The sequence below is a fragment of the Protomyctophum bolini genome, assembly GCF_963924005.1.
Source record: "Protomyctophum bolini genome assembly, chromosome: 13".
Lineage (NCBI taxonomy): Eukaryota > Metazoa > Chordata > Actinopteri > Myctophiformes > Myctophidae > Protomyctophum > Protomyctophum bolini.
This window is the reverse complement of record NC_137874.1, coordinates 25,448,050-25,471,907: the sequence shown is the minus strand read 5'-3', so window position 1 is coordinate 25,471,907 and position 23,858 is coordinate 25,448,050. Positions and strand designations below refer to the sequence as shown.

General features: G+C 42.8%; 1 protein-coding gene across 2 annotated transcripts in view; it reads left to right on the top strand.

Moving 5' to 3' along the window:
* uvrag (UV radiation resistance associated gene) overlaps positions 1-21,089 on the top strand; it is a 106,571-nt gene extending 85,482 nt beyond the window's left edge. For both annotated transcript variants that reach the window (XM_080779785.1, XM_080779786.1), the window contains exons 14-15: positions 8,915-9,006; positions 18,240-21,089. In XM_080779785.1, coding sequence (XP_080635911.1) covers positions 8,915-9,006; positions 18,240-19,116 — 969 coding nt within the window. In that variant the 3' untranslated portion in view covers positions 19,117-21,089. The remainder of the gene's footprint in view (positions 1-8,914; positions 9,007-18,239) is intronic.
* The last annotated feature ends 2,769 nt before the right edge of the window (positions 21,090-23,858 follow it).

Sequence of the window (23,858 nt, the reverse complement as noted above, 5' to 3'; positions counted from 1 at the left end):
AGAGCCTTGATATGTATATCTTCTTATGCAATTGTATTTGAATCAATGGGAGTTATAATTGAACTACTACTCGACTAATGCCTACAGTAACGAGGGAAAACTATATGCAGCATGCTTTAACGTATAGACATGAATACAGAAATTGGAGAAGATAATTACAACGCTCATATAATCATTTAAGCTATAATATAGCTTACAAATATTATTTGTTATTTGTTAGCGACAGTGTAGACTCTTAACACTCCAAAAATGGGGAAAGATATCTTCTATGGTAAACAAACGCTTGTGGTGTTTATGAGTCCTGCTTCTCGGTTTGGCTTTGGGACATGATGGTAATGACTGTGGCATTTTATCCAAGGCCAAAAAGGCCCAAAGTTTGAACGGACTGTATTTTATTTCTGTATTGGACAAATTAGATGACACTAGCCAAACTGGAAGAGCATTTCAGTTGTTCTCTGTATATTTTGTGAGACACATGAAAGGCTGCAGTGATTAATCAAGTTGGATTTCATATCCCACGCTACACCACATGATTGTTGAGGGTCTGAGGCTTGATTGCGCTCTAAAATTGTTAGTTTTGACCTATTGTTTCCCCCCACACAAAGTTGTTGATGGAAAATATAAAGGCCATACAAATACAATACACAACTTGAATAACTAGAAATTACAGAAACATATCATACAGCCCCTCAGCTGTTATTTATTATGTTGAACGTATTGCTTCCAACTTATCTAGAAGGAGGGGGCACACGTTAGTCCGATGTCCCGTTAGTCTGACATACGTGGCGGGTTAAGACTCACCCGTGGCTTCCGTGTGTGCTTAGGGTTAGGATAGGGTTAGTACTGTCGGATTATTGGGACGTCGGACTAACGCTATGCACCCATCTAGAAGTTGTTCGAGATGACTCCTTTTCTTTACCCCCAAATTGCTCATTCATACAAGCAAACTCAATTAATTATACTTAAATTAAGTTTAGTATTAAGTATTTTATTTGTCTGGCAAAATTGCCAACTCAAACTTTTCTTTATTTCTAAATGTCAAGCTTGTTTTATTGTAAGAATTCATGATTAATTTTAGCTGTGAAAAATATTAGTTTGGTTCTGGCAGCTTTGCCAGAAACTGACACGTCTCTGTGGAACAACTAAACCATTTATTCAAACATCAAAGCAGTAGATGAAAAAGAAAGCACAATGTACAGTATTGTATATAAAATAGGAGTTCTAAAGCACTGATTCCATCGCTGCATGTTTAAGTTATTTACTCCATTAACAGTCTACTTATATTTCTCGTAGGATAGGTCTGCAAGTGAAAAGACTTGGGTCTATGGAGTCACCATTACTCCTCTAGAGTCTAGTAGAGACCACCTGGTGTCTGTAAAATGTGTAAAAATTATAGTGAAGAGAATGAGAAACGTCTTGATACTCAGATATCCATACTACTGTATGTAAAACATAGTAGTAATATTTAGAGGCTAATGTTTTTGTTACATCAGTGTTTAAACAGGTAGTGACAGCAAAACTTGGTGACACTACTACAGTAAGTACTGTATATTCAAGTACATCACAACTTTATTTTACAACGAGTAAAAGAGTGGGGGAAATTATGTTCTGTAGCCCACAAGCTGATTTTGGTAAACTATGACGAAAAATGTCCGTCGACTACCTTTTTTCACCAAGGAAAACTAAATGAAAACTAAATAGAAACTAAGCTATGATGACTAAAACTAAGACTAAATAAATATATTCACAATTGAATCAACAAATAAAAACTAGACAAAAATGTTAGGGATGGACTAGTGGAGAAGAGATCCAGTAGAAATAAAAGACAAGTCGCTGCAACGCATTGTGAGCTTGTAGATCTGCTATTTTCAGCATGCAACCATGTTTAAAATCAGCCATTATAATGCCATGCCATCAAGGCCCGCCAAAATATATTTTAGTCAACTAAATCAACTATAGATTTAGTCTACTAAAATCTTACATTTAGTCAACTAAAACTAGCCTAAAATGTGACTAAAACTAAATGAAAATGTATTCAAAAGACTGACAAAATCAACATTTACTGTCAAAAACAACACTGCATAGTAGAGATAAAAGGTCAGGATGACCAATAACAAAACAACTATTTCAAATACACAGTACATACTGTACAGTAAGGTGTGTGCTTAATAAATAAATTCATGAAATAAAATGGAACTAAAGGCAGAGCTCAGTCCCCTTTGAAAGTAGCAGCAGATATCAAATACGTTTGAAGTGGGTGGTCCTAAGGTCTCAAACTGGTAATCTTAATGAACTGTGGGATGTGGCCACAGAGAAACTAATTTTAACACTTACTGTAAACTTTGCAAATAAATCACAAAAAAATCGAATAGGACTGTGGCACTGCCACTGCCACTAACGGCCACTAAAAATGGCTTCAACATGGCTCCCACTGCGACCTTTATGAAAATAAAGAAAGTAAAGAAATGCGAGAGAGCATGCATAAACAAACGCATATACTAACATATGCTTAGACATTTCTCACCGCTGTGGTGAGGCTCAATGCGCATGAACCACTTCCTTTGCAAGGGACCAGTGAAGAGGAAAGCTTGAATATCATTCTACCTGGCATGAAGAATCACATAGGCAGGCAAAGTTGACTATGGCTGTGTTGGCTACTCAAACTTAATCATGTTACTGTCTGTTGAGTGCTGCAGACTATTATAGGAATGTGTTCTTAAGACCTTCGTGTGGTACAGCTGATGCATGTGTTTTGAAAGCACCAGCCAGACAGACACTGCCAAAGGACACTAGAGAATGCCCATAATCTGTGTGCACCGGGTGAGAAGCTGTGGCCAAATCTGCGTTTAATTGCATATTTTTCACTTGATATAGAATCTCACGGCATATGAAGAAAGAGATAAATGTGATGAAAATCCAAGAGTCATGATATGGGGATTTTGGAATGAAGTGAAACCACCCTTTTCCCACGTTCTGTGGGAACAATGACTTTTCTTTGTAAACTCCTTTTTTGTTCGCTTTTGCTCAGTGCATCAAACTTTGGTCTCAGCGATCACCAATTGAGCATTATTTTATATAATTATATTCATATTTAACCACATTATTCCTATTGTCCCTATTCTGGTGAATGGGCATGTCATAATAGGTGAACATCTACAAGGCAAGCTTAATGTAGAGGGAAAAAAGGAGGGTGTGGGTGCCCGGTCCCTGGGGGACCCCGTTCAATGAAGTGCAAGTGGTTAATATTTCATTTGTTTTCATGAGAGGGCATGATAAACGAGATGAGCTGTCTTCTGCCAGACTGTAATGTGTTAACCTACAGTAGCCTATACTGTGGTTACGTGCTCTTGTTTTGTCTGGGCATAATTATTTTGTTCAGTGATGAATTGCTACATGATGGTGTGTTTTTGACCAGAATCGGGTTTTAAAATAGCATGTTATTCATCTTTATTGTTTTTATTGCCATGGACATGCTTTTCATTGTCCATTTGTAATAGATGTCATTTTGAAGAGACATGCATTTGCATTATTGCCAGTGGCAGGTTTGTTTCAAGAGCTAGAGGGCCTCTAGTTATCTGTATAGAGGTGCACATGATCTCTCCTGGATTCTCTAGAGCCTGTATCAGCCAGAGGGATAGTGGAAGGAGACACAGCTGGATAGACCCCTCCGAAACAAGTTGACATAAGACCTAATGAACCCCCTGATTGCCCACCCTAGGGACTTGGTAAGAACTATGTACGCTGCGATTTACAATTTTAGTTTTTTTCCCTTGTGGGTAAAGACACTCTGATTGTAAATCACTGGGTAATTGTCAGTGATGCAGGTCTGACATATAGAGGACACTCACAGAGTTTGATTTGAGGAGGATTGACCCTTTGACATTATGTGAAGTAACCACTCCTGATGACAAATATCCAGCTTCCCTGATTTCCTCGGCTGACCATCTCCGGTGAGCGTGGCGGAACCCCTCTTCGTCAGACGACGCTAATAACCTCCATCAACAGAACTCTTGTGACTGTGGCGCTGACAGGCGGCCTGACCAATGGTCTCATGGCTAAGGAGGGGGGAGTCACAATTCCCGGGCCACCCTCCTATAGCGTGTCACCACCAATCAGCCTCAAGACACCCAGGGGCCCGCCCACATTTGTGGTCTCATCTGACGATGATTGGTAGTGACAAATACAGAGAAACAGTAATACATGGCATAAGCCAAGTTGTGTTTGTTTAGCAGTGCTAAAGAACGCGGCAAAAAACAAACAGGTTTTGCCAAATGATGGGTGGCATGTACTGTAAACTGACTGCTTCCCACTGGTTGAAGTCAGCTGTAGTGTGTTTATATATATGTGGTCTGACCTCCAGTGGATCGGCGAGGCATGGCTGTACCCACTGCATTCCTCTGGCTCTCGCTATATCTTTATGATAGATGAGGATGCTTCTTTGGACGTTACGTTTGCAGTTATGACGAGTTGATTGCGTACATCCTGTTGCTCAAACATACACTTATGCCCGGCCCTGTAGCCATATAAACAGATCACTCTGTTCCACAAATAGTCTTAAAACCCTCCAAATGCTGGTGTACTTTTTTTTCCTCTCTCAAATAGGTAAACAGGGTAGGGAGTGGCTAGACACAAAGGTGCGCAAAGTGACGAAGGGCCCTAGCTGGATCTATTTCAACGTGTCATCATGTGAAAGAACGCCAGTGGGCATGCCCTCCCCTCCTCTGACTAAGCCCTCTCGCCTTACAGCCACACTCAATGGGCTCTGGGAATTTCTCACCACGATCTGGTTAGCTCCATCACAAAGAGCCCCGTGGCCAGGCTGAAAAGAGGACTCTAGATGGAGTATGCAAGCTCTGAGAGGATGCCATGAACACTTGATACGGGGGAAACATAACATGACATGCTGTTTCTGATCAACGGATTGACAGTGATTTGTATGATTTGATCTCGGGTCGTTTACAGAGAAACCTAGGTCGTTGTTGGCAGCATATTTTCGAAGAATCCTATACAGAATCCTACAGTATATCCTATTTAACAACATGTTCAGAAATCATAAGCCGATTGTGGACTATTCTTATTGTGTGCAAATGAACCCAGTGTGCGTGTTCCCTCATCCTGTTCCCAAACAACTGATTACATTTAAGAGCCATATAGCCTGGAGACTCCCAGCGAGCTGTTTATTTCCCTCTTGCCGTCAAGGCTTCCTTGTTGCCTGTAATTGGAACGGACATCCAGCTTCATGTCCCACACATTTCATACTCTTTACAGCCTTCCAGAGTGTTTTTTGTGGAGTGGTTGCAGCCAGTACAGTGATGTTTTCTGTTTGTCTCTCACAAGCAGGGAAGGAAGGAGGGAAAGGGGTTTAGGGTTTGCTTACTCAACAACCAAGGACCATGTTATATGCCTGCCCAGGTCTGAGGCCATGCTCAGTACACCTACACATGCTATGAGGCACGCACACACACACACACACACACACACACACACACACACACACACACAAACACACACTATGCTCTGAGGAACAACTTAATGTTGCTTTCACCAGGGAGGTCAGACCAATCCATGAATATTGATAGAGTCTGGCTGGCCGAGAGCTGGGTCAGCTGTGGGCCTGCAGCTTGCATGTCCCCCAAACAGTCTGGATGCGTTTAACACACCTCATTATAAAGACGGCATGAACGAGCAGCATTCTTAATTGCCCAGTCACGTCGGTGACAGTTGTCTGCTGCCAGCCAGACACTTATCTCAAGTGTTGTTGGTGCCCACTGGCAGAGGTTTGGCAACAGAAGAAGCCTGGAGGGTCCAGATGTGCAGGTCTTTATATATTTTCTTTTCAGGACAGAGGGGAAAGAACAAAGGGCCATTTTCTTTCGTTTCAGCGCTGCTTTTTTGGAGATGTTCGTGCTAGGGCAGTCGTAGTCCTGCAAGCATGTCTTTGGAATTCACACGTGTGCCTCGGTGGAACGAGCTGTACAACAATGGAGCGCTCTCAGAGCAACACAGTGATGTCACCATGCACTTGATGGTGTCTTCACCCCTATCCAGTTTCTATATGGTGCATGCTTGGCGCAGTTCCAACACATACTGCATAGCTGTAGGGAAAACAAGAGATAATACACACATAATGGCATGCACCGGTTTGCTCTGTCTCTCTTACACACACTTCTGTTTCACACGCACAAACAGTGCTACGCATTCTTGAGTGTAACATGTTACATGTCAGAGGGCTCCCCTCACACGAGCGATGTGGTCATCACACGCACTTGCAGAGCTCAGCCCCACTCGCTAACAAAGGCACAGGGTTACAGCGTTATAGTGTTTTGTTAAGCCTCACAACTGTGCTTTGAGCATCACACAAAGCATACAGTATCCAGCGAACTCGGTTTGGCTTTTAGCTTGAAGACATAATATTTGCTCTGTGGTTATATCTGGTTCGTATTGATACATATCTAGAGCATAACCTGTTGATATTTCCTTGAGATTTTTTTTCTCTCTCCCTGTGCACAGAACATTCAAGGCCCCCTGCCCCATCGTTGCTATATTCTTTCTGTTGCTAAACTAGGGGCGTTATTGATCTTGGCCCGCTCTTTAAAACCCTATTCCGTTAAGCAGGCTCTGTGGACAACACTACACCATCATTTGGTCAGACCCAGAGGTTTACTCTTGGCCATGAATGGATCCCTGTGTTGTTGTTCGAGGGGTTTGGATAATTTCATCACCAGCGGCGATGTGAGGCGATACCCCGTTCCGATTCTCCATCTGTGCTGCTTTTGGTAAAGCAGCTTCGCAACTGTGATAACTGTTGTAAGCGTTTGCTCTGGCTCCCTAGCGGGGACTGGTAGGGACCTTTTGGAGCCAGAACACAGGAGTGCGTGCTCAGTGCTCACACAAACATATCGGAACATATAAAATTCTAATCCACACACATGTTCAGCTCCAGTACATGTCACACGCTGCACGGTACAAACACTATTCTGGCAGCTGTTCTGCGGACCTAAAGACTAAATCCATTTTGGTACAATATACCGTGCAGCAGAGAGATCTAAGAGTCTCGTGTACACACACACACACACACACACACACACACACACACACACACACACACACACACACACACAGACACAGACACAGACACAGACACACACACACACACACGCATGCATGCACATAGTATGTACACATGTGTCCTGTCTGGAGTCTGGACTCCGGGTGGTGGCTGGACGGCCCCTTTGTGTTAACGCTTATGCCACTCCTGGTGCCATTAATCAAGCTTTACAAGGACCTCTATATACTGTGCTGCAGCCCGTGACAGAATATTACAGTGCATGGCATGAGAAAACGGCCAGGATGGATGTGTTATGCTAAATACTTAACACCCCCTATACACCCCAAAAAAATCATTCATCTCCCCTTAAACTGTAAACACAAACTAGGAAGTGTGACCTTTAGCCTCTGAGGCTCAAACACTTAATTGTCCATAATTCCTCTGTTCGTCTGCCTTTCTTTCTCATTCCATCTTCAGTGAGACTTACTGTAGCAGCATGTTATGCTGGGTGAGAGATTTAGCAGCATGTTATGCTGGGTGAGAGACTTAGCAGCATGTTATGCGGGGTGAGAGACTTAGTAGCATGTTATGCTGGGTGAGAGACTTAGCAGCATGTTATGCTGGGTGAGAGACTTAGCAGCATGTTATGCTGGGTGAGAGACTTAGCAGCATGTTATGCTGGGTGAGAGCAGTTCTACAGGGAGTGCTGTGTTCCTCTTCATCACAATCACATTCACTTCATTTGAATATTGAAACGCGAGGGCACGTGTATGGTCAGTGGTCACTGTGGTGCACCAGGGGATGTGGTGTGTGTGTGTGTGTGTGTGTGTGTGTGTGTGTGTGTGTGTGTGTGTGTGTGTGTGTGTGTGTGTGTGTGTGTGTGTGTGTGTGTGTGTGTGTGTGTGTGTGTGTGTGTGTGTGTGTGTGTGTGTGTGTGTGTGTGTGTGTGTGTGTGTGTGTGTGTGTGTGCGTGAGAGGCTGGGGTATATACACTGGACGTGAGGCGTGATGCTCCTCTGCTGTTCAGTTAAATCAGGTTAAATAAACTCTGTGGGACATGAGGCGGCGTGATGATATACCACTCAGCTGAGGCAGAGATAGCTTTGGCTCTGGTGCTGGAGCTTCGTGGTGGCCCTGGCGTTTTCCTCCCATGGTTTTGATTCTATGATGTTGGTACAGTATAAAGCGCTCCAGTGTGATAGAGGGAGAATTGCAGTAGAGGCTAGATTTGGAAGTGGATTGATTAAGAAGAGAGAGAGAGAGGGGGAGACCACCGGTAGTGTTCACTTATTTTGCCCCATTTCCTCCAGATGTGTTTGCAATGAGCTGCTTTATCGTGTCCACTGTAATCTCACGTTGCCAGACGATCAGAGACCTCTGCCCAGTAGGATTTGCAATTTTGCATCCATGCAGTTCCTAAACTATTCAGAGATTTCAATAAGAATTGCATTGCAGAACCAATCCCAAATCATTGTGATAGTTTGCAGAGCAGTAGGTAAAGGTTTGTCTGCAGCCTTTCCCTGGCTGTTGTAGCAAATACATTGGATTTAGATTCCACCAGGTGTATTGGTCGGCGGCGATCGTATAGTCCGGTAACGCGAGACTATGCCACCCATGTCTAGTCTCCACATCTCGCCTGCACACACCTTACACACGTCAACACACCTGCCAGTTGTTAGGAGAACATGTCCATTCTTGTGTGTCCCAGTGAAGAATAGTCTGATTAGTAATGATTTTACTGTCCTTCTATCCATACTGTAAGTCGTGGATTTACAATTTAAATGTAACAGTGCAGTAAAGTGTGCATTATTTATCATAATATGATGGAGCACTGATGACAATGTTTGTGTTTCCTTAATCTTCCAGTTGAGATACCAGCATGGATTGTCCACCCCAGACCTGCGGCAGACATTACCCAACCTCAAGAACTTCCTAGAACACGGCCTGCTGGTTCGCTGGTAAGTCTGTTCCAGACAGAGAGTAGTGGCAATAACAAATACAGCTGCAAGAAGCTATACAATGGGCCCAAAAAGAAAAAAAGCTATAAGCAATATACTACACAATGAGCTATATAAACATTGATGAAATTCACTGCTCGACTTTATGGCGTTGGTAGACTGGAGATGGCGGCTTTTTTTGTTACGCTGATTGGTTGAAGGGGTTGTCTGTCAGCGCTGTAGTCCCGTAACCAGGGTCCAGACTCCACTCTGATTGGTTGAAGGGGTTGTCTGTCAGCGCTGTAGTCCCGTAACCAGGGTCCAGACTCCACTCTGATTGGTTGAAGGGGTTGTCTGTCAGCGCTGTAGTCCCGTAACCAGGGTCCAGACTCCACTCGCATGAATGGAAAGGGGAGCGGTAACCAAGGACACAAAATTCTTTGACGTGGCGGAAAAAAGGCAGAAAAAGTGGTTCGAGCAAGTCATAAAATGTACTCATTGGGAGATCTAAATTTCAGAGGTCTTTTGAAGAATGACTGTGAACTTCTGTTCCTGAGGGATTCTCACGGCCCTCTACCATATTGCCGAATTTTGTGAAGAATGATAGCACAGAACTGCCAAAACTGCTAAAATGGAGGAATTCTTACGGAAACAATTGTGGATTGTTTAGCCATTTTAAGAAGAAAGAAGAAAAAGAAGGGTTTAATTACTTTTCCATTCCATTTAGCTATTTTCACAATTGGTGTATCGAAAAATGTTCTCTGTTTATGTCAAGGCGTGGGTTTGTCCATTTGTGTTCTAATACAATGTCCATCTATTTGCCAGAGAATCACTGTTTACAAATGTATATCCATAATAGTACATCTTTCCCTTAAAAAACCTGCACTATCCACAAGTTACACACCTATTTAATGTATTTGCTAAATAGTTAATGTATCGATTTCAATTTTCATTGAATCATATGGTATCGCCTAATGAATCGTGGTATCGCCTAATGAATCGTCCATGTATCGTATCGTCAACCATGTATCGTGATACTGTACGTATCGTATCACTGTTAAAATGTATCGTTACACCCCTAATCATACGTATTATAGTGTAAGATAGTATATTATAATGATATAGTATAACGATACTGTTAGTACATAGTGGTATAATAAGAATGTTAAGATAATATACAGTGTAGTGGTGTAGTATAATATAGTAGCAATCCACAGCCGTGATCCATTACTTGGAGAGGGCCCGGTCTGCAATCACACTCTTGATCTGCAGCTGGGGGTCCTGGAGGCTCTGACACTCCACTACATATGAAGTCATGTCCTATTTTGCTAAACAAAAAAACCTAAAAAATAAAAAAGGAAATCCTTCCACCAAAGGAATATTGCCCGTGTCTAATAATCACAACTTCGTACATCATTTAGACTTTCCATTTTATCCGTATGCATAATCATCCCTGTTCTCGGGATCATTCAGACCACTGCTATTCTTGTCCACAGTGTTTATGCTCCGCCGTATGACAGTGTAGATACAGATAGCTATCTCTGCCACGTGACTCCGTCCTAAGACAAAGTATAAATAGAGCATAAAACGGTTTTGTCTCATCGTGAATCATTGGTCTGAACTAAGCTTAATGGTGTTGGATAATGAGGTATTCAGTCACCAGGGTCACATTTTTAGATCTTTCCCCTGTAGTCTGATGGCCTGTAAGTAACGTTAACCCTACCTTAAAACGGGGAGTCAGTCTGAGCCAGACTACTGCTCCACCGTCCTATAAAAGCGAAGCTGTCTTTGATCTCCACTCCTCTCCCAGGGTCGGCAGAGGGGAAAACGTGTATTACACACGTTAATTGAATAATCTTTTGTTTTGAAAGGAAAGAAGCCATGAAAAGCCATCAAATCGGCCCCTCATACCCCCCCTCCCCTCCCCCTCAATGGGAAGTGTAAAGGCCCGAAGATAAATGAGATGAAAGCATTGGGCCCACTAACCCTGAGGGCTTATGCTCATGGTGTGTGTGTGTATGTATGTGCATACGCAATCGCAGGAAAGTTGAAAAGTGGAGATGGAAGTGCAACGATTCCACGGCTGCTTGCCGCAGCCACGCTCCTGGTGGACAACGAGCCCGCAGGGACGAGAACAAAAGGCCCTCTGTGTTGACTCAAGAGTCGTCGGTGGAGGGTCGTGAAACTGCCCGCTTCCTTCCACCGAGCCGACTGCACTGAATTAGATCCACAAATACTGTACTACGCAGTCAAGGCCTTACCCTTACTGGTCCATTTTTACACTCTCTAGACTGTACATTTACACTCAAGATTTTACTGTGTTGTACATGTGTCGTGCGGGCATGTGTAGTATGCATAACATATGTCCGTCCGTCTATGCACGTGGTCATGTTTTGGCTAGCTGACAGGTGACGTAGTTGCTCCCCTACTGTACAGTTGAGCATTCACCATCACTGTTGTCAGCCTCTTGACAATGCGCCTGCATGACTCCTTGGAGACCAACTCAACAAGGCCGTTGACAGTGGTGTTCCCCTCATGAACCAATCGAGGAGGCAACACCTTTTTATTTTTATTTCTCCTAATTTGGTTGTTTGGCCCATTCCAGATTTCCAGGATATTCTTGTCACTACACATCACTTTTAATTCCTACGATTGGTCCTAGGAAGAGCACAGACAATGACGTCTCCTTCAGTATGCTTGAAGTCGAGGCTACTGCTTTTCACCTGAAGCCTTGATTTATACTTCATCCGGAGTATTCATCACAACACTGACATACTCTATCTCCCTTTATTAACCTTAAAAATGATGTCCTGAGAGGACGGCACGGCTCAGTGGATCTCAGCAGGTACAAAGACAAGGACAAATTAACACATACTGTATGCATGCATGCACACTTTTGTTTATTCCTTTTGTTGGCCTTTATTTTTATTTTATTCTTTCACCACATAAATGTCATTCTTCTAGCCCCCCAAACCCTGAACCCCCACCCACCTCCTGGCCTAACTTTGAAAAAAGCCTAAATTCAGATACAATTTCCAACACGGGGGCCAAGCGTATGAAATATGGATACATAAAAATGCTGCATTGCAGCTGCAGGGAGTTAACCTGCAGACTGTGAGAGTTGGGGCCGATGTTCACTTCCTCGCTTCCCCTCCTTGACGCCTCTCTTCGCCTTCCATTGATGCAGACAGGAATGGTGTGTTGCTATAGCCAGGGGAACCCGAATCCATAAATGTTCTGGAAACGCTTCCTCCATCCATGTAGAATTAATGCAGCATGCATTCAATCTGCATGGAAGGCCTGTCCCGAACGTATTTCTTACAGTATATGGTCCCGAAGCAAGACTGTGAGGCGTGGGAACACAATAAGTTCATCTTGGGCAGAGGGGGTGGAAAGGAACTATACACAGTACAATATAGCCTACACAAATAATAATTAAACACACACACACACACACACACACACACACACACACACACACACACACACACACATTGAGTAAGCCTATATATACTTTAAAGTTCATAAGGTGTGTGTAGACTGTAGAGTGGGCCATATGGCTGGTTGACTGGCTGACGCCTGATCATATCTTTGCAGTTCTCCAAACAGCTCTGTCTCACGGACTCGTCGCCATAACGTATACAGGCACCATTGACAAATAGTCAGGATTTTCCTTGGCTACCTTGCTGAGAGACAAGGCACAGAGAGAGACGGTTAATCTATTACCAAGGGAGAGCTGGAGAGTCAGTACTAGAAACCTGTGCTTTGTAAACGGAAGAGCACTGCTGAGATCAAAACAAACGCATTCGACATGCTCTCATTCGCGGCTCCTCATCCACGGAGAGCCTGGCACAGGTTCAGAGGCTCCCTGTCCCGGTGCACTGAAGCAGGAGTACCTGGGTGAGAGAGACACCCGGTGCACTGAAGCAGGAGTACCTGGGTGAGAGAGACACCCGGTGCACTGAAGCAGGAGTACCTGGGTGAGAGAGACACCCGGTGCACTGAAGCAGGAGTACCTGGGTGAGAGAGACGCATAGGGCACCTTGCCTGACTATGTGATTCCACGTAGCAATGTTGTTGATGCATCACACTGCCTCTAGGGGTTGTAAACTCCTTCCCAAAACACATAAGATACATGAGTCTTCGTGTGCATGTGTATCTTCCTTTGTCATTGTGTGCTGCAGGGCCTGTGCTGTTTAGACAGCTGTGGTGTAATCAGTGACTAGCCGAAGAACTCTGAAGCACTGAAGTACCTTATGTTATCCACGCTTGTTATCCATTCTCAAGGCATGTTGATTCTAGTAGGTATTAGTAGTATAGACCAATCAATAACTACAACGTATTTCCTAAAACAAGGATAATTGGAAAGAATGATTAAATGTTAAATTCTTCTTTCTTTCATTTGTCATTCAGTAGTTGGTTGACGGTTTAAAATGTCTGTCCAGTTACAGCTACCTGAGGTTCGGACCGATCTAGAATTCTGGCCTAACACCGCACTGCCGAGTGGGGGCACACGTTGCATCAACAATGCATTGTGGACTTTTAAATCAGCTCGCCTTTATATTATATTCGAATATTGCTTTGAATTTGGAATATTTGTTTGCAGCCCTACTGTAGGTGAGACATGACAGAGCAGGGAGACAGAACACATCCACCCCAATCGTATAAGTTATATTATACTAGTCCATACCCATTCGGGGATATGACATACGCAATCATGAAAAATGGTAATTGTTCGAGCCGGGCCGGCCCAGTAAGTTCATTTTCAGGCCCTGTGTGTGTGTGTGTGTGTGTGTGTGTGTGTGTGTGTGTGTGTGTGTGTGTGTGTGTGTGTGTGTGTGTGTGTGTGTGTGTGTGTGTGTGTGTGTGTGTGTGTGTGTGTGTGTGAATGAAAGCATGTGTAGTTCACATGTTTGTGTGTTGATATCTTTGTTCACGTGTGTATGCACATGTTGATGTCTTTGTGTGTGTGTGTGTGTGTGTGTGTGCACGTACGTGCGTGCACGCATGCTTGTCCGTGCGTGTGGTGATACATTCTTCTTTTCCCTAAAGGGAGAGTGTGTTGGCTCCTACACACACTTGGAGCTTCTAGTATCAATAAATCATACTATCCTGCACATAGTGCCATGGTGTTCCATCACTTCTGCTCACCTCCATTTGTATTACAGATAGTCACAGTATAAACATGCACAAATAACCACATTTTACACACTCACAATTTACAGTTTCATATTACCTCTGTGCCCAAAAAGGAACAAAAAACACTTCCGACAACCTTGGAAATGTGCCTGTGGTTGCATCTCCAGCTTGTTGAATGTTTTAAACATGCTGTGCTGGCGTGTGATGGTTTTGATATGACAGGAATAGTCGTAGTCCCTATCTTCAAAGGCCAAGCAGTCGGGGAACCTTGCCCTATTTCAGCAGAAAGAAAACTCAGCCTTGTAATGCATATCACAATATTAGTAATATTTGCTTTAGCAGCTCCATAGGGATTCTTTTTACCACATCAAAAGACCAAATCTTATCTGCCATTATTTGTTTTGGCTTCCAATCCCAGCATTTTAGCAGCATTGGATATGAACAGAGGCGTATCCTGAGCCTGTCTGTGGATTAGACAGTGGAAAGCTTCGGCTTACTTGATTCCGGGGGCCCATCTGAAATATGCTGGAGTTTGATGCTGCGAAAAGACACGAGAGTGAGAAAGAGCTGTGAATCGGAGTTTGATACTGGCTGTGGAAAAGACATGAGGGCGACAAAGAGCTATGAACCCATTCACAGCACAGCACGTCAAGTCCTCTGTCTAATGATTTAGGCAGAGACGTCGCAGTTGGCATTTATGTGGTGAAATCATTTACAGGGAAACCCACCAGGGATTAGGGTCCAGTAAAATGTAATGACTTATAAAAAACACCCTAAAGTGGAGGGGGTACCCCCATCCCCCCCCATCCCCGCCCCTGCCCCCCGGAGTATGACGTAAGAACAAAACGCCCACCGTGTGAATATGGTCAAATGTTGATAACTGGTGTTTTTTCTGCTCTTCACAGAAGGCATATATCAGCAGCTCTTCTGCACTGTTGATATATCATATTTTTTTTCTTCTTTCTATGGGGTGGTTTTGTACACCATCACTGCTTTTAAGAACAGACCTGGCAACTAAATACTCTCATCCATTGAGCGGCGGAGCACTTTCAATATAATGTCCAGAGTGCTACACAACTTGTACACATGCACTGAGTAATCGCTGCTGTCGCTCAATGCTTGTGTCGTTCCAAGTTATAGTGACTTCCAACCCTCTGCACACTAGAGACATTCATGAGAGGAACTCATGTTTTAAACAAAAGTTTAAGTTTTTCTACTCAAGATTTGAATGAAAAGTTGGTCCGATCAGCTGCTCTCCAACAAAGTTCAATAATATAATAGAAATATGGAGTACGTCATCAATGTCACCAATATGGGCCATATGCCTGGCACGGAACTCCTGGGCATAAAAGGGCAATTTTTTGGGGATGACTACTGTACGTTCTGAAAATGACATCATGCAGTCCCAGATGAAATCTTGTGTCATCATATTACAATATCGATTTAATATCCAGGACCATTCAATTTATATCTCCCAGAACCACATGGGGGGGTGGGGGTCAATATAAAAAACGAAATACTATTCCAAAACAGGATGTCATACAAAAATAAAGAGAAACAGGATAAACTAAATATCAGAGGGAAAGGCATCTTCTTGACACAGAAAAGCTGTGCAGTATTTATTTATCAGTGGGATTGAATGTTGTGAAATATCTGCATGTTTTCCAGAGCTATAGCTATTATCCAATTATAGATGCTGAAACAGATTACGTGCGGCAACAGTTCTGAGAGAGTGTCGGGAACTGTATAGGCCATGGAACTGAAAATAGATGAAACAAAGACAAGGCTGATATTAATTCAAATCAGAGCTATCTAATCAGCCTCAGAACTATAGCCATGAGGATATCATTCAGTCTAGCAAAAAACATACTAGTTACACTTTAGCTTTTTATACATTTTGCATGGAAACTTTAAACCTGTTTTTTTTTCTCCTCTTATTTTTTACTCCATATAAATCATCTCTGGTTTCCAAACCTGTCTTGCGTTCCGGAGAGCCTGGACCACAGTTTCCAGTCATTTATATGATAATTGAATTCTCATGAAATCTCTCTTTATTCTCCTCTGCAGAATTAGGTTTTTGTTAGAGTTTTTGGATCGCACTCAAAATGTTCTGCAAGGATTTAGTTTTGTAAAATGTCTTTAATCGTAATCCATTAATTTTTCTTTATATAAGCCATTTTATTTTATATTTTTTCCCGAGACAATTGAGTGTTGGAGGATCATATTCTTTCTGTTTAGTCTCAGCTACAGTGCTAGCGTGTGTGGTTACTAGGGGCAATTGCTGAAGTCACTTTCATTACTTGGTTTATTTCGATGAACACACACTGCTAAATAGTCAGTCTTGACTCTAGTCTTCTCCCTTAAAGAGGAGCACTCTATGACTCTCAACATCAGGTCATTCACCAGATTTTCCTGTGACTATTTAGCTTTCCAACATACAGTATTCAACTACATTCCTGTGATCATCTTCACTGATAGCTGTACTGTAGGTGCTTCAACTTTTACATGCAGCACCTTAAACCCATATGCCATTTATCTATGTATCATAAGACACTTTGAAGCCTTTGTCTAGCTTCTACGATATGGCCTGGAGAATGTCTTGTCCGGCCTCTGAACTCTGTGTTACAACCATGTTTCGGGCTCCAGGAAGAGTTACAGACATGCCCTGCTTTATAGGCTATAAATGTTGACATTCTCCACCAAACAGCGATTAAGTTTTCAGTGGATGTCACCCAGCTCTGTTCCCCTATCACAAGCATAACTCACTGGAGTCTACAGATAGTTGGTTATCTATCTACAGTATGGTGACTGCACCTCTGATTCAGAGATTTCTCCCCCTGAATCTAGTTTTTATCTAGTTTTTCACCAGTCAAATGTGTACCTCTGGAGAGGTCAGGGGTCCCAACCACACCCATGACCCTGGTGATCCAATGCTTTGACTCCTCAAAGGTTTGACTGGCCAGGTTAAACATACCACTAAGTAGTCTGCTGACGTGTATGTGGTTGCGGATATCAGAAGAGACCGTGCCCCCCATCCCCCTCCATTTAAAGTTAATTTATGACTTAAATCCGGACTGGTGGAGCAAGCTGTCCCACGTTGCCAGTCTGTTATCGGTTATTCGGGGGGGTACGTCTTGCATACCTTGGTTTGAACGCCTGCTGCGCACTTCCACGACGGCAAGTACGGAACATGTAGTCGCACAGACTGCACAAATGTTTTTTGAATGTTGTAACGCGGAGTGATTTGCAGAGAGCTGCAGCTGTCTCCGTTCTGGATCAGGAGCAAAGAGGGAGGGGGGGGCAGGGGTCCAGGGAGGAGGCGGGGGGCAGATGAGATCAAGGCAGAAGCTGGTCCAATTGGATCTCAGGTCTCTCACTCCCTTCCCTCCCTCTATCTCTTATGCTGGTCACAGTCTGTGGTGCAGGATTAATCTAGTCTCCATGAAAAAAACCCGTTATATTCTTATTTTTTTAATGTAAATCTCCATTGGATATTTTATGTTGATAGTCTCACATTAGTACGGTAGTTTAATATCCCATAATCTGAATATTTTCAAAGTATAAATCATAAACTTAAAACTAAGGGGGACAGAGCATTTGCAGTGGTTGCTCCCACTTTGTGGAATGCTGACGGTTTTAAGAACTTGTTAAAAACGTACTTATTTCGTAAACATTTTATCTTATGTGTTTTTACTTGATATATTTGCACTTCATTGTTTTGCTTTTCGATTGATGTTTTTGTTTTGTTTTTGCCCATGTTTTATTATGATTGTTTTACCTTGTTGACCACTGTACAGCACTTTGTAACATTGTTTTGAAATTGGCTCTATAAATAAAATGTACTTACTTACTTACTACTATGCAATATATAGCTTTCCTAACCTGTTCCCTTTATTGGATTTTTCTTTACATTTACATTTCTTTACGTTCTTTTATTTTCTTTTATACATTTTTTAATGGTACGAGATACCAGGGTTGAGCGGGAAAAATATTTTTTTTTAAATGTTTTTTCTTTTCTTCCTTTTTTTAAATGTTAAAGAAACTTTGAACTGATTTTTCTTTCTTTCCTTGCTTTTTATGTCTTCTCTGATTGCTTTTTTCTTTCTCCCGAACAGCGACCGGCACCATACCTCCAGCTCCATACCAGTGCCGACCAAGACCCAGCACAGTGTTTCGGCCGTCTCTGAGATGGGCTTCCCCTGCCACACCAGCTCCCCAGAGCGGGGCGTAAGGAAACGGGCCAGCTCAGAAGCTGATAAGCTCAAGTACAGGGTCACCCCTCCTCCTACCTTCAATGCCGGTCCAGCTGAACAGCAGCCCCCTGCTGGCCTGGCACCTCCTTCGCCCTCTCCCAAACACCTGTCCTCTTCTCTGGATGCTGGCATGGCATCACTCAGCCTAGCCAAGACTGTCAAGACCAATGATCATGGAGAGAGTGATGAAGAGGAGCATGATGAAACTGGTGAGATGGTGGTGGTGACGGAAATGGGGAGTGAGCTGGGGAAAACAGACGGAGAGGCTGAGGAAGAAGGAGAACTGGAACTGCAGCAGCCTACCAGCACGGTGGGCTTTGAGCCCCCTGCTCCAGAGCTGGACACCGGTGTGGAAGCATTGCCCCCCAGCCAGCATACGGAAGCCATGAATGGCTCCCTGGTACCAGCAGATGGACTATCGGGGCCTAGCGGCCTAGTCCCGGAGCTTCACTGCTCAGTGGAGCAGGCAGAGGAGATTATGGGTACGGAAGCCACAGGCCTGGGCTTGAGCCTGGGCTTGAGCCTGGGGTTAGGATTGGGGCTTGGACTGGGCGATGCGGCCCGTCTGGAGGACTACCCCTGCATCCCTGTGGACCACGCCGTAGCTGTGGAGTGTGACGAGCAGGTTCTGGGCGACGAGCTAGACGAGGCTGGCTTTGAAGAGTTCTCCAGACGCATCTATGCACTTAATGAGAACATGTCTAGCTTCCGCCGACCACGCAAGAACTCCGACAAGTGAGTCACAGGGCATGAGAGGAGAGATGGATTTGTAAGTTGGACAAACATAAGTCAGGGACATGAATCAAGACGAGAGGCGCTGGGGTCAACAAGCATCCAGTAGCTCCCTCTCCCATGAATCATAGAATAAAAAACAACACAGAAGCTAGTCTGGAATAATGACCAATTTGCACTTCTTGTAAACATTTCTATACTAATCCTTAAAATGTAATAGTTCAAAGCAATCGGATTGGGACAGTGAACTTAAGTTGCTTGTATTTGTTTCTTGAGAGGAAAATTAACACATTTTATTGATGTGTTGTTTTTATTACGTATGTTGACATTACTGGTTGATCCAGTAAGCAAGTCTTACTCTTATGGCAGAAGGTAAATGTCACTCATCATAATATTTTTTCAAGGTCGTCTCCTCTGTCTGAAATCATCATTGCATCAAGGAGACAATAATGGATTATACCCTCCAAAATATCAACTCTTCTTTAAAGTTCTATGAGAAATGAGGCTAGTAGCACCCTGCTCGTTGGTAACATGATGTATGTAAGCTGTACAGTTTCAGTATTTGCACTGGTCTTAACTGAAATATAATGAATGATGTCTGTAAAAGGTTTTAAAGGGGAATACCACTCATTTTCAACATTTTACTATGCCATTAATATACCTTGGAGCTGTTGTGTGGAAATAATAAAGTCCCCCCCATTCTGTTGCAAAGTACATCTTGATGACATCAATATATACTCATCTAAGGTATATTAATGACATAGTAAAATGTAGAAAATTTGTGGAATTCCCCTTTTAAGTTATTCGTCTAAAACTACATTCACTAAACTGATACAACTTAAGTTCACTGGCTCAGGGCTTTTTGCGCGTGCGTGTGTGTGTGTGTGTGTGTGTGTGTGTGTGTGAGCATGCCCTGTGTGGGCCCTCATTCAGGGTGTGGGTGTGTGTGGGTGTGTGTGTGTGTGTGTGCGTGCGCCCTGTGTGGGTGCGTGTGTCGTATAACTTGCCTCAACATAAACCAGAACTGGAGGGCATGTGCTTTGCATATGACCAATGGCAGTCACACTAGTAATCCCACCAATGATCTTTTGATCAATGTCACCAAATAGACATGGCAGCTTGCTAGCACAAAGTGAGGTGGTGAGCTACGACCAATAGTCCAATCAGATGCTCCCTCAATGTTACGCCCTGCAACATTAGGCCCTTCCCATTCGATGGGTCAACACTCTGCCTTTCTCTACAGGGGAGGCCTCTACAAGATTTAGAAGATGATGGAATGGGGACGAAGGGGGGAGCATATGGCACACAGCAGGGTCACCATGCAATTGTTTTCCTATCTCCCATCGCCTCGTTTCTCTTTTGTAATGTACTCTGTCAATACTATTCTCAATGTCAATATTACATCCAATAATTGTCATACTCTGTAGACCAAAAAACTGGACTGATGTCTGTATACTGTTCAAATGTCTCGCTCAGGCTCCCTATCCACGTTTTAAATCTCCATCTCTCTCATCTGTGATTTAGCTTTTGTCCCCCAATGTCTCCCTATTTTGAAGAATTATTTGCTATCTTGCACTGGTGTTCTTTGGCAATGACTTGCATTATTTATGTATAAATGAATAATTTGTCTAGAAGGACTTCAGAAGGACTTTTGTTTCAACCCAAATAGGAGGTCACTCAATGATATTGTTAAAAATATAAGGAACTGTGTGTCGGTTGTGAATGAACCACAAAACTCCATCATGGATGGAAACTTACATGGTCAGCTGCTTTGCATTGCCTGCCGTAACAAATGAACTATGTCTGTGGTCACTGTGGCCATTGAAATGTAATGTATTTAAGATGAACGATGAACCATAATACATCCTTTCCATAAACTGCTCTACAGTACAGTATGTATGTGACCATGTACATATATTTTGTATGGAGGTTGTTTTGTTATTAAAGACTTGCAGTGGCATGGATATAATATGTAGCCTCCAGGGAGGTCTGCCTGCTTTTATATTGGTGTTTGTTGGTACAGTATGTTTTTGGTTGGACATGTGGGTGGTTGGGTGTGGCAGAATTGACAATATTTACACGTTGGACATTTTTGTCCTAAATCATACTTGAGGTGGGGTTTCCCACTCCGGGTGGAGCAAAATGGCTTCTGTGTGAATATGGTCAATAGTCTAAATTACAGCCCTTGTAATACTGGTGGGGGACACATATTGTAATACTGGTGGGGGACACATATTCTCAAACATTTATTAGAGAAGACATTTCTTAAAGAATGATTTCGGCTCACTTTGTGTTTAGATATTATTTGACTTTGAGAAGGACACATCAGTGGACAACAAAGCAGTATTATGTGTCTACTGGGCTTAACATAACGTTAAATAAAATCAAGTTGTAAAGGTTGTTGATCTGATACAGTACATGCAGGGTGAGTCATTTCTCTTGGCTGTCGTTTAGACTTCTCAAACAGTCTTGTGAGAAATTGGTTCAGTGCTGTCCTGTTACCACTGCATAATGAGTTGTCTGTTGCAATTTCCATTTGTTTCCCCCTAATTTGCTTAGGGTTAGGGTTGCTTGCTGTATTTGGTGTTTTTAGATAGCAAAGACCAACACTCTGCTCTTTCCTGTTTATAACCTCCCAGGTAATAATTACCTTTCATATAATAAGCCGTCTGAGACTCCTAGTGGAGCCTCAGTAGTAGTATGACCATATGAGTTTAAGTAAAATCCAAAAACATTTTGGTTTGGCGGAGGTGTGAAATAGGAGATTGTCATTATGATATTCCTTGTTAAGATAAACTTCCCCCCACAGGAATAATAACCTTCACGTTGAGATACAGCGGTTTTGTCTGTGTTTTAAAGCCTACTGTATGTTATTACTGAAAGTTGTAGATCAACATCAGACAGCCAAATGTTCCACAGGCTTCTCCTCCTAAAGCTCATATCTGTTGACCTTGGAACAGTTCTCCAAGAATTGATAATGTATTCCTTACATGCTGTACAAAGGTTGAAGAATACACATTCCATAACCTGTAATATTTGTTTATATATTTTTATATACACATTTTTATATTTGACTTTGGCCCAAATAACTAAAACTTAGTTTTATCCTTCAAAATGTTCTGAGAACATTGCTGCGCACATACTGTAGCTAAAACTATGTTATGCATCCCATAATTTGAGTCAACACTAGAAATATATTTCACAGTCATGGATTTGCAGTATGGAGATTAATCTGTGAAATAACTTATTTTGCCAACGGTTTCCTGATCAAGGGGCCTCCATTGTTTGGCCAATTAGAGCAATGTCAGCATTGGCGTTATTATACTATAATATATTATATATATATATTATATTCTATTTTATTTGAATGATGAAACCCAGCTGCCATTAATAGTTGGAAATGGAAATGGAAATTGCGGAAATTGCGGAAATGGAAATTGCGGAAATTGTAATTGCGGAAATTGCGGAAATGGTGGAAATGGAAATTGCGGAAATGCGGAAATGGAAATTGCGGAAATTGCGGAAATGGTAATTGCGGAAATGGTGGAAATGGAAATTGCGGAAATTGCGGAAATGGAAATTGAGGAAATTGCGGAAATGGAAATTGCGGAAATAGCTCTTCACTTATAGCTATCTATTTTCAGGTAGATTGTTTTATTTTACTCAGTCAGCCATATCACTACTCATTTTTTTTCATGAAAAAGGTCATAGCTGGGTAATCTATTTTCAGGCAAATTGTGTTTATTGTATTTTATTTTACTCAGCCATAACAATTTATTTTCTGTTAACCAACTTGCTGGCTGGCAGGCAGGCAGACAGCTACTCATAGACAGGCAGACAGACAGACAGCTACTCATGGAGAATTGGACAGGCAGGCAGTCAGACAGCTACTCATAGACAGGCAGACAGACAGCTACTCATGGAGAATTGGACAGGCAGGCAGACAGCTACTCATGGACAATTGGACAGGCAGGAAGGCAGACAGCTACTCATGGACAATTGGACAGGCAGGAAGGCAGACAGCTACTCATAGACAGACAGACAGCTACTCATAGACAGACAGACAGCTACTCATGGACAATTGGACAGGCAGGAAGGCAGACAGCTACTCATAGACAGGCAGACAGACAGCTACTCATGGACAATTAGGCAGGCAGGCAGACAGCTACTCATAGACAGGCAGACAGACAGCTACTCATGGACAATTAGGCAGGCAGGCAGACAGCTACTCAGACAGGCAGACAGACAGCTACTCATGGACAATTGGACAGGCAGGCAGACAGACAGCTACTCATAGACAGGCAGGCAGACAGCTACTCATAGACAGGCAGACAGTAAGACAGCTACTCATTGACAGACAGACAAATAACTACTCATGGACAGACAGACAGACAGACAGACAGACAGACAGACAGACAGACAGACAGACAGACAGACAGACAGACAGACAGACAGGCAGGCAGGCAGGCAGGCAGGCAAAGAGCTACTCATGTTATGTTATTATGTTATTATAACAGCTACTCATGTTATGTGCAATAATTTGTGCAGTTATGGAAACAGCTCTTTGTGTTTATGCAAGAAAATGTAACACATTTATTTATTTACATATTGTGTGCATGCACATTGTACTTTGATACATTTTGCGAAAATAAAGCAATTGAAAGAGAGAAGTTATCAAGTATCATTAATGTCGTAATTTTATCTACTGGCCCCTGGCCCCTTGCCATTTTTGTAATGTGGCCCACAGGT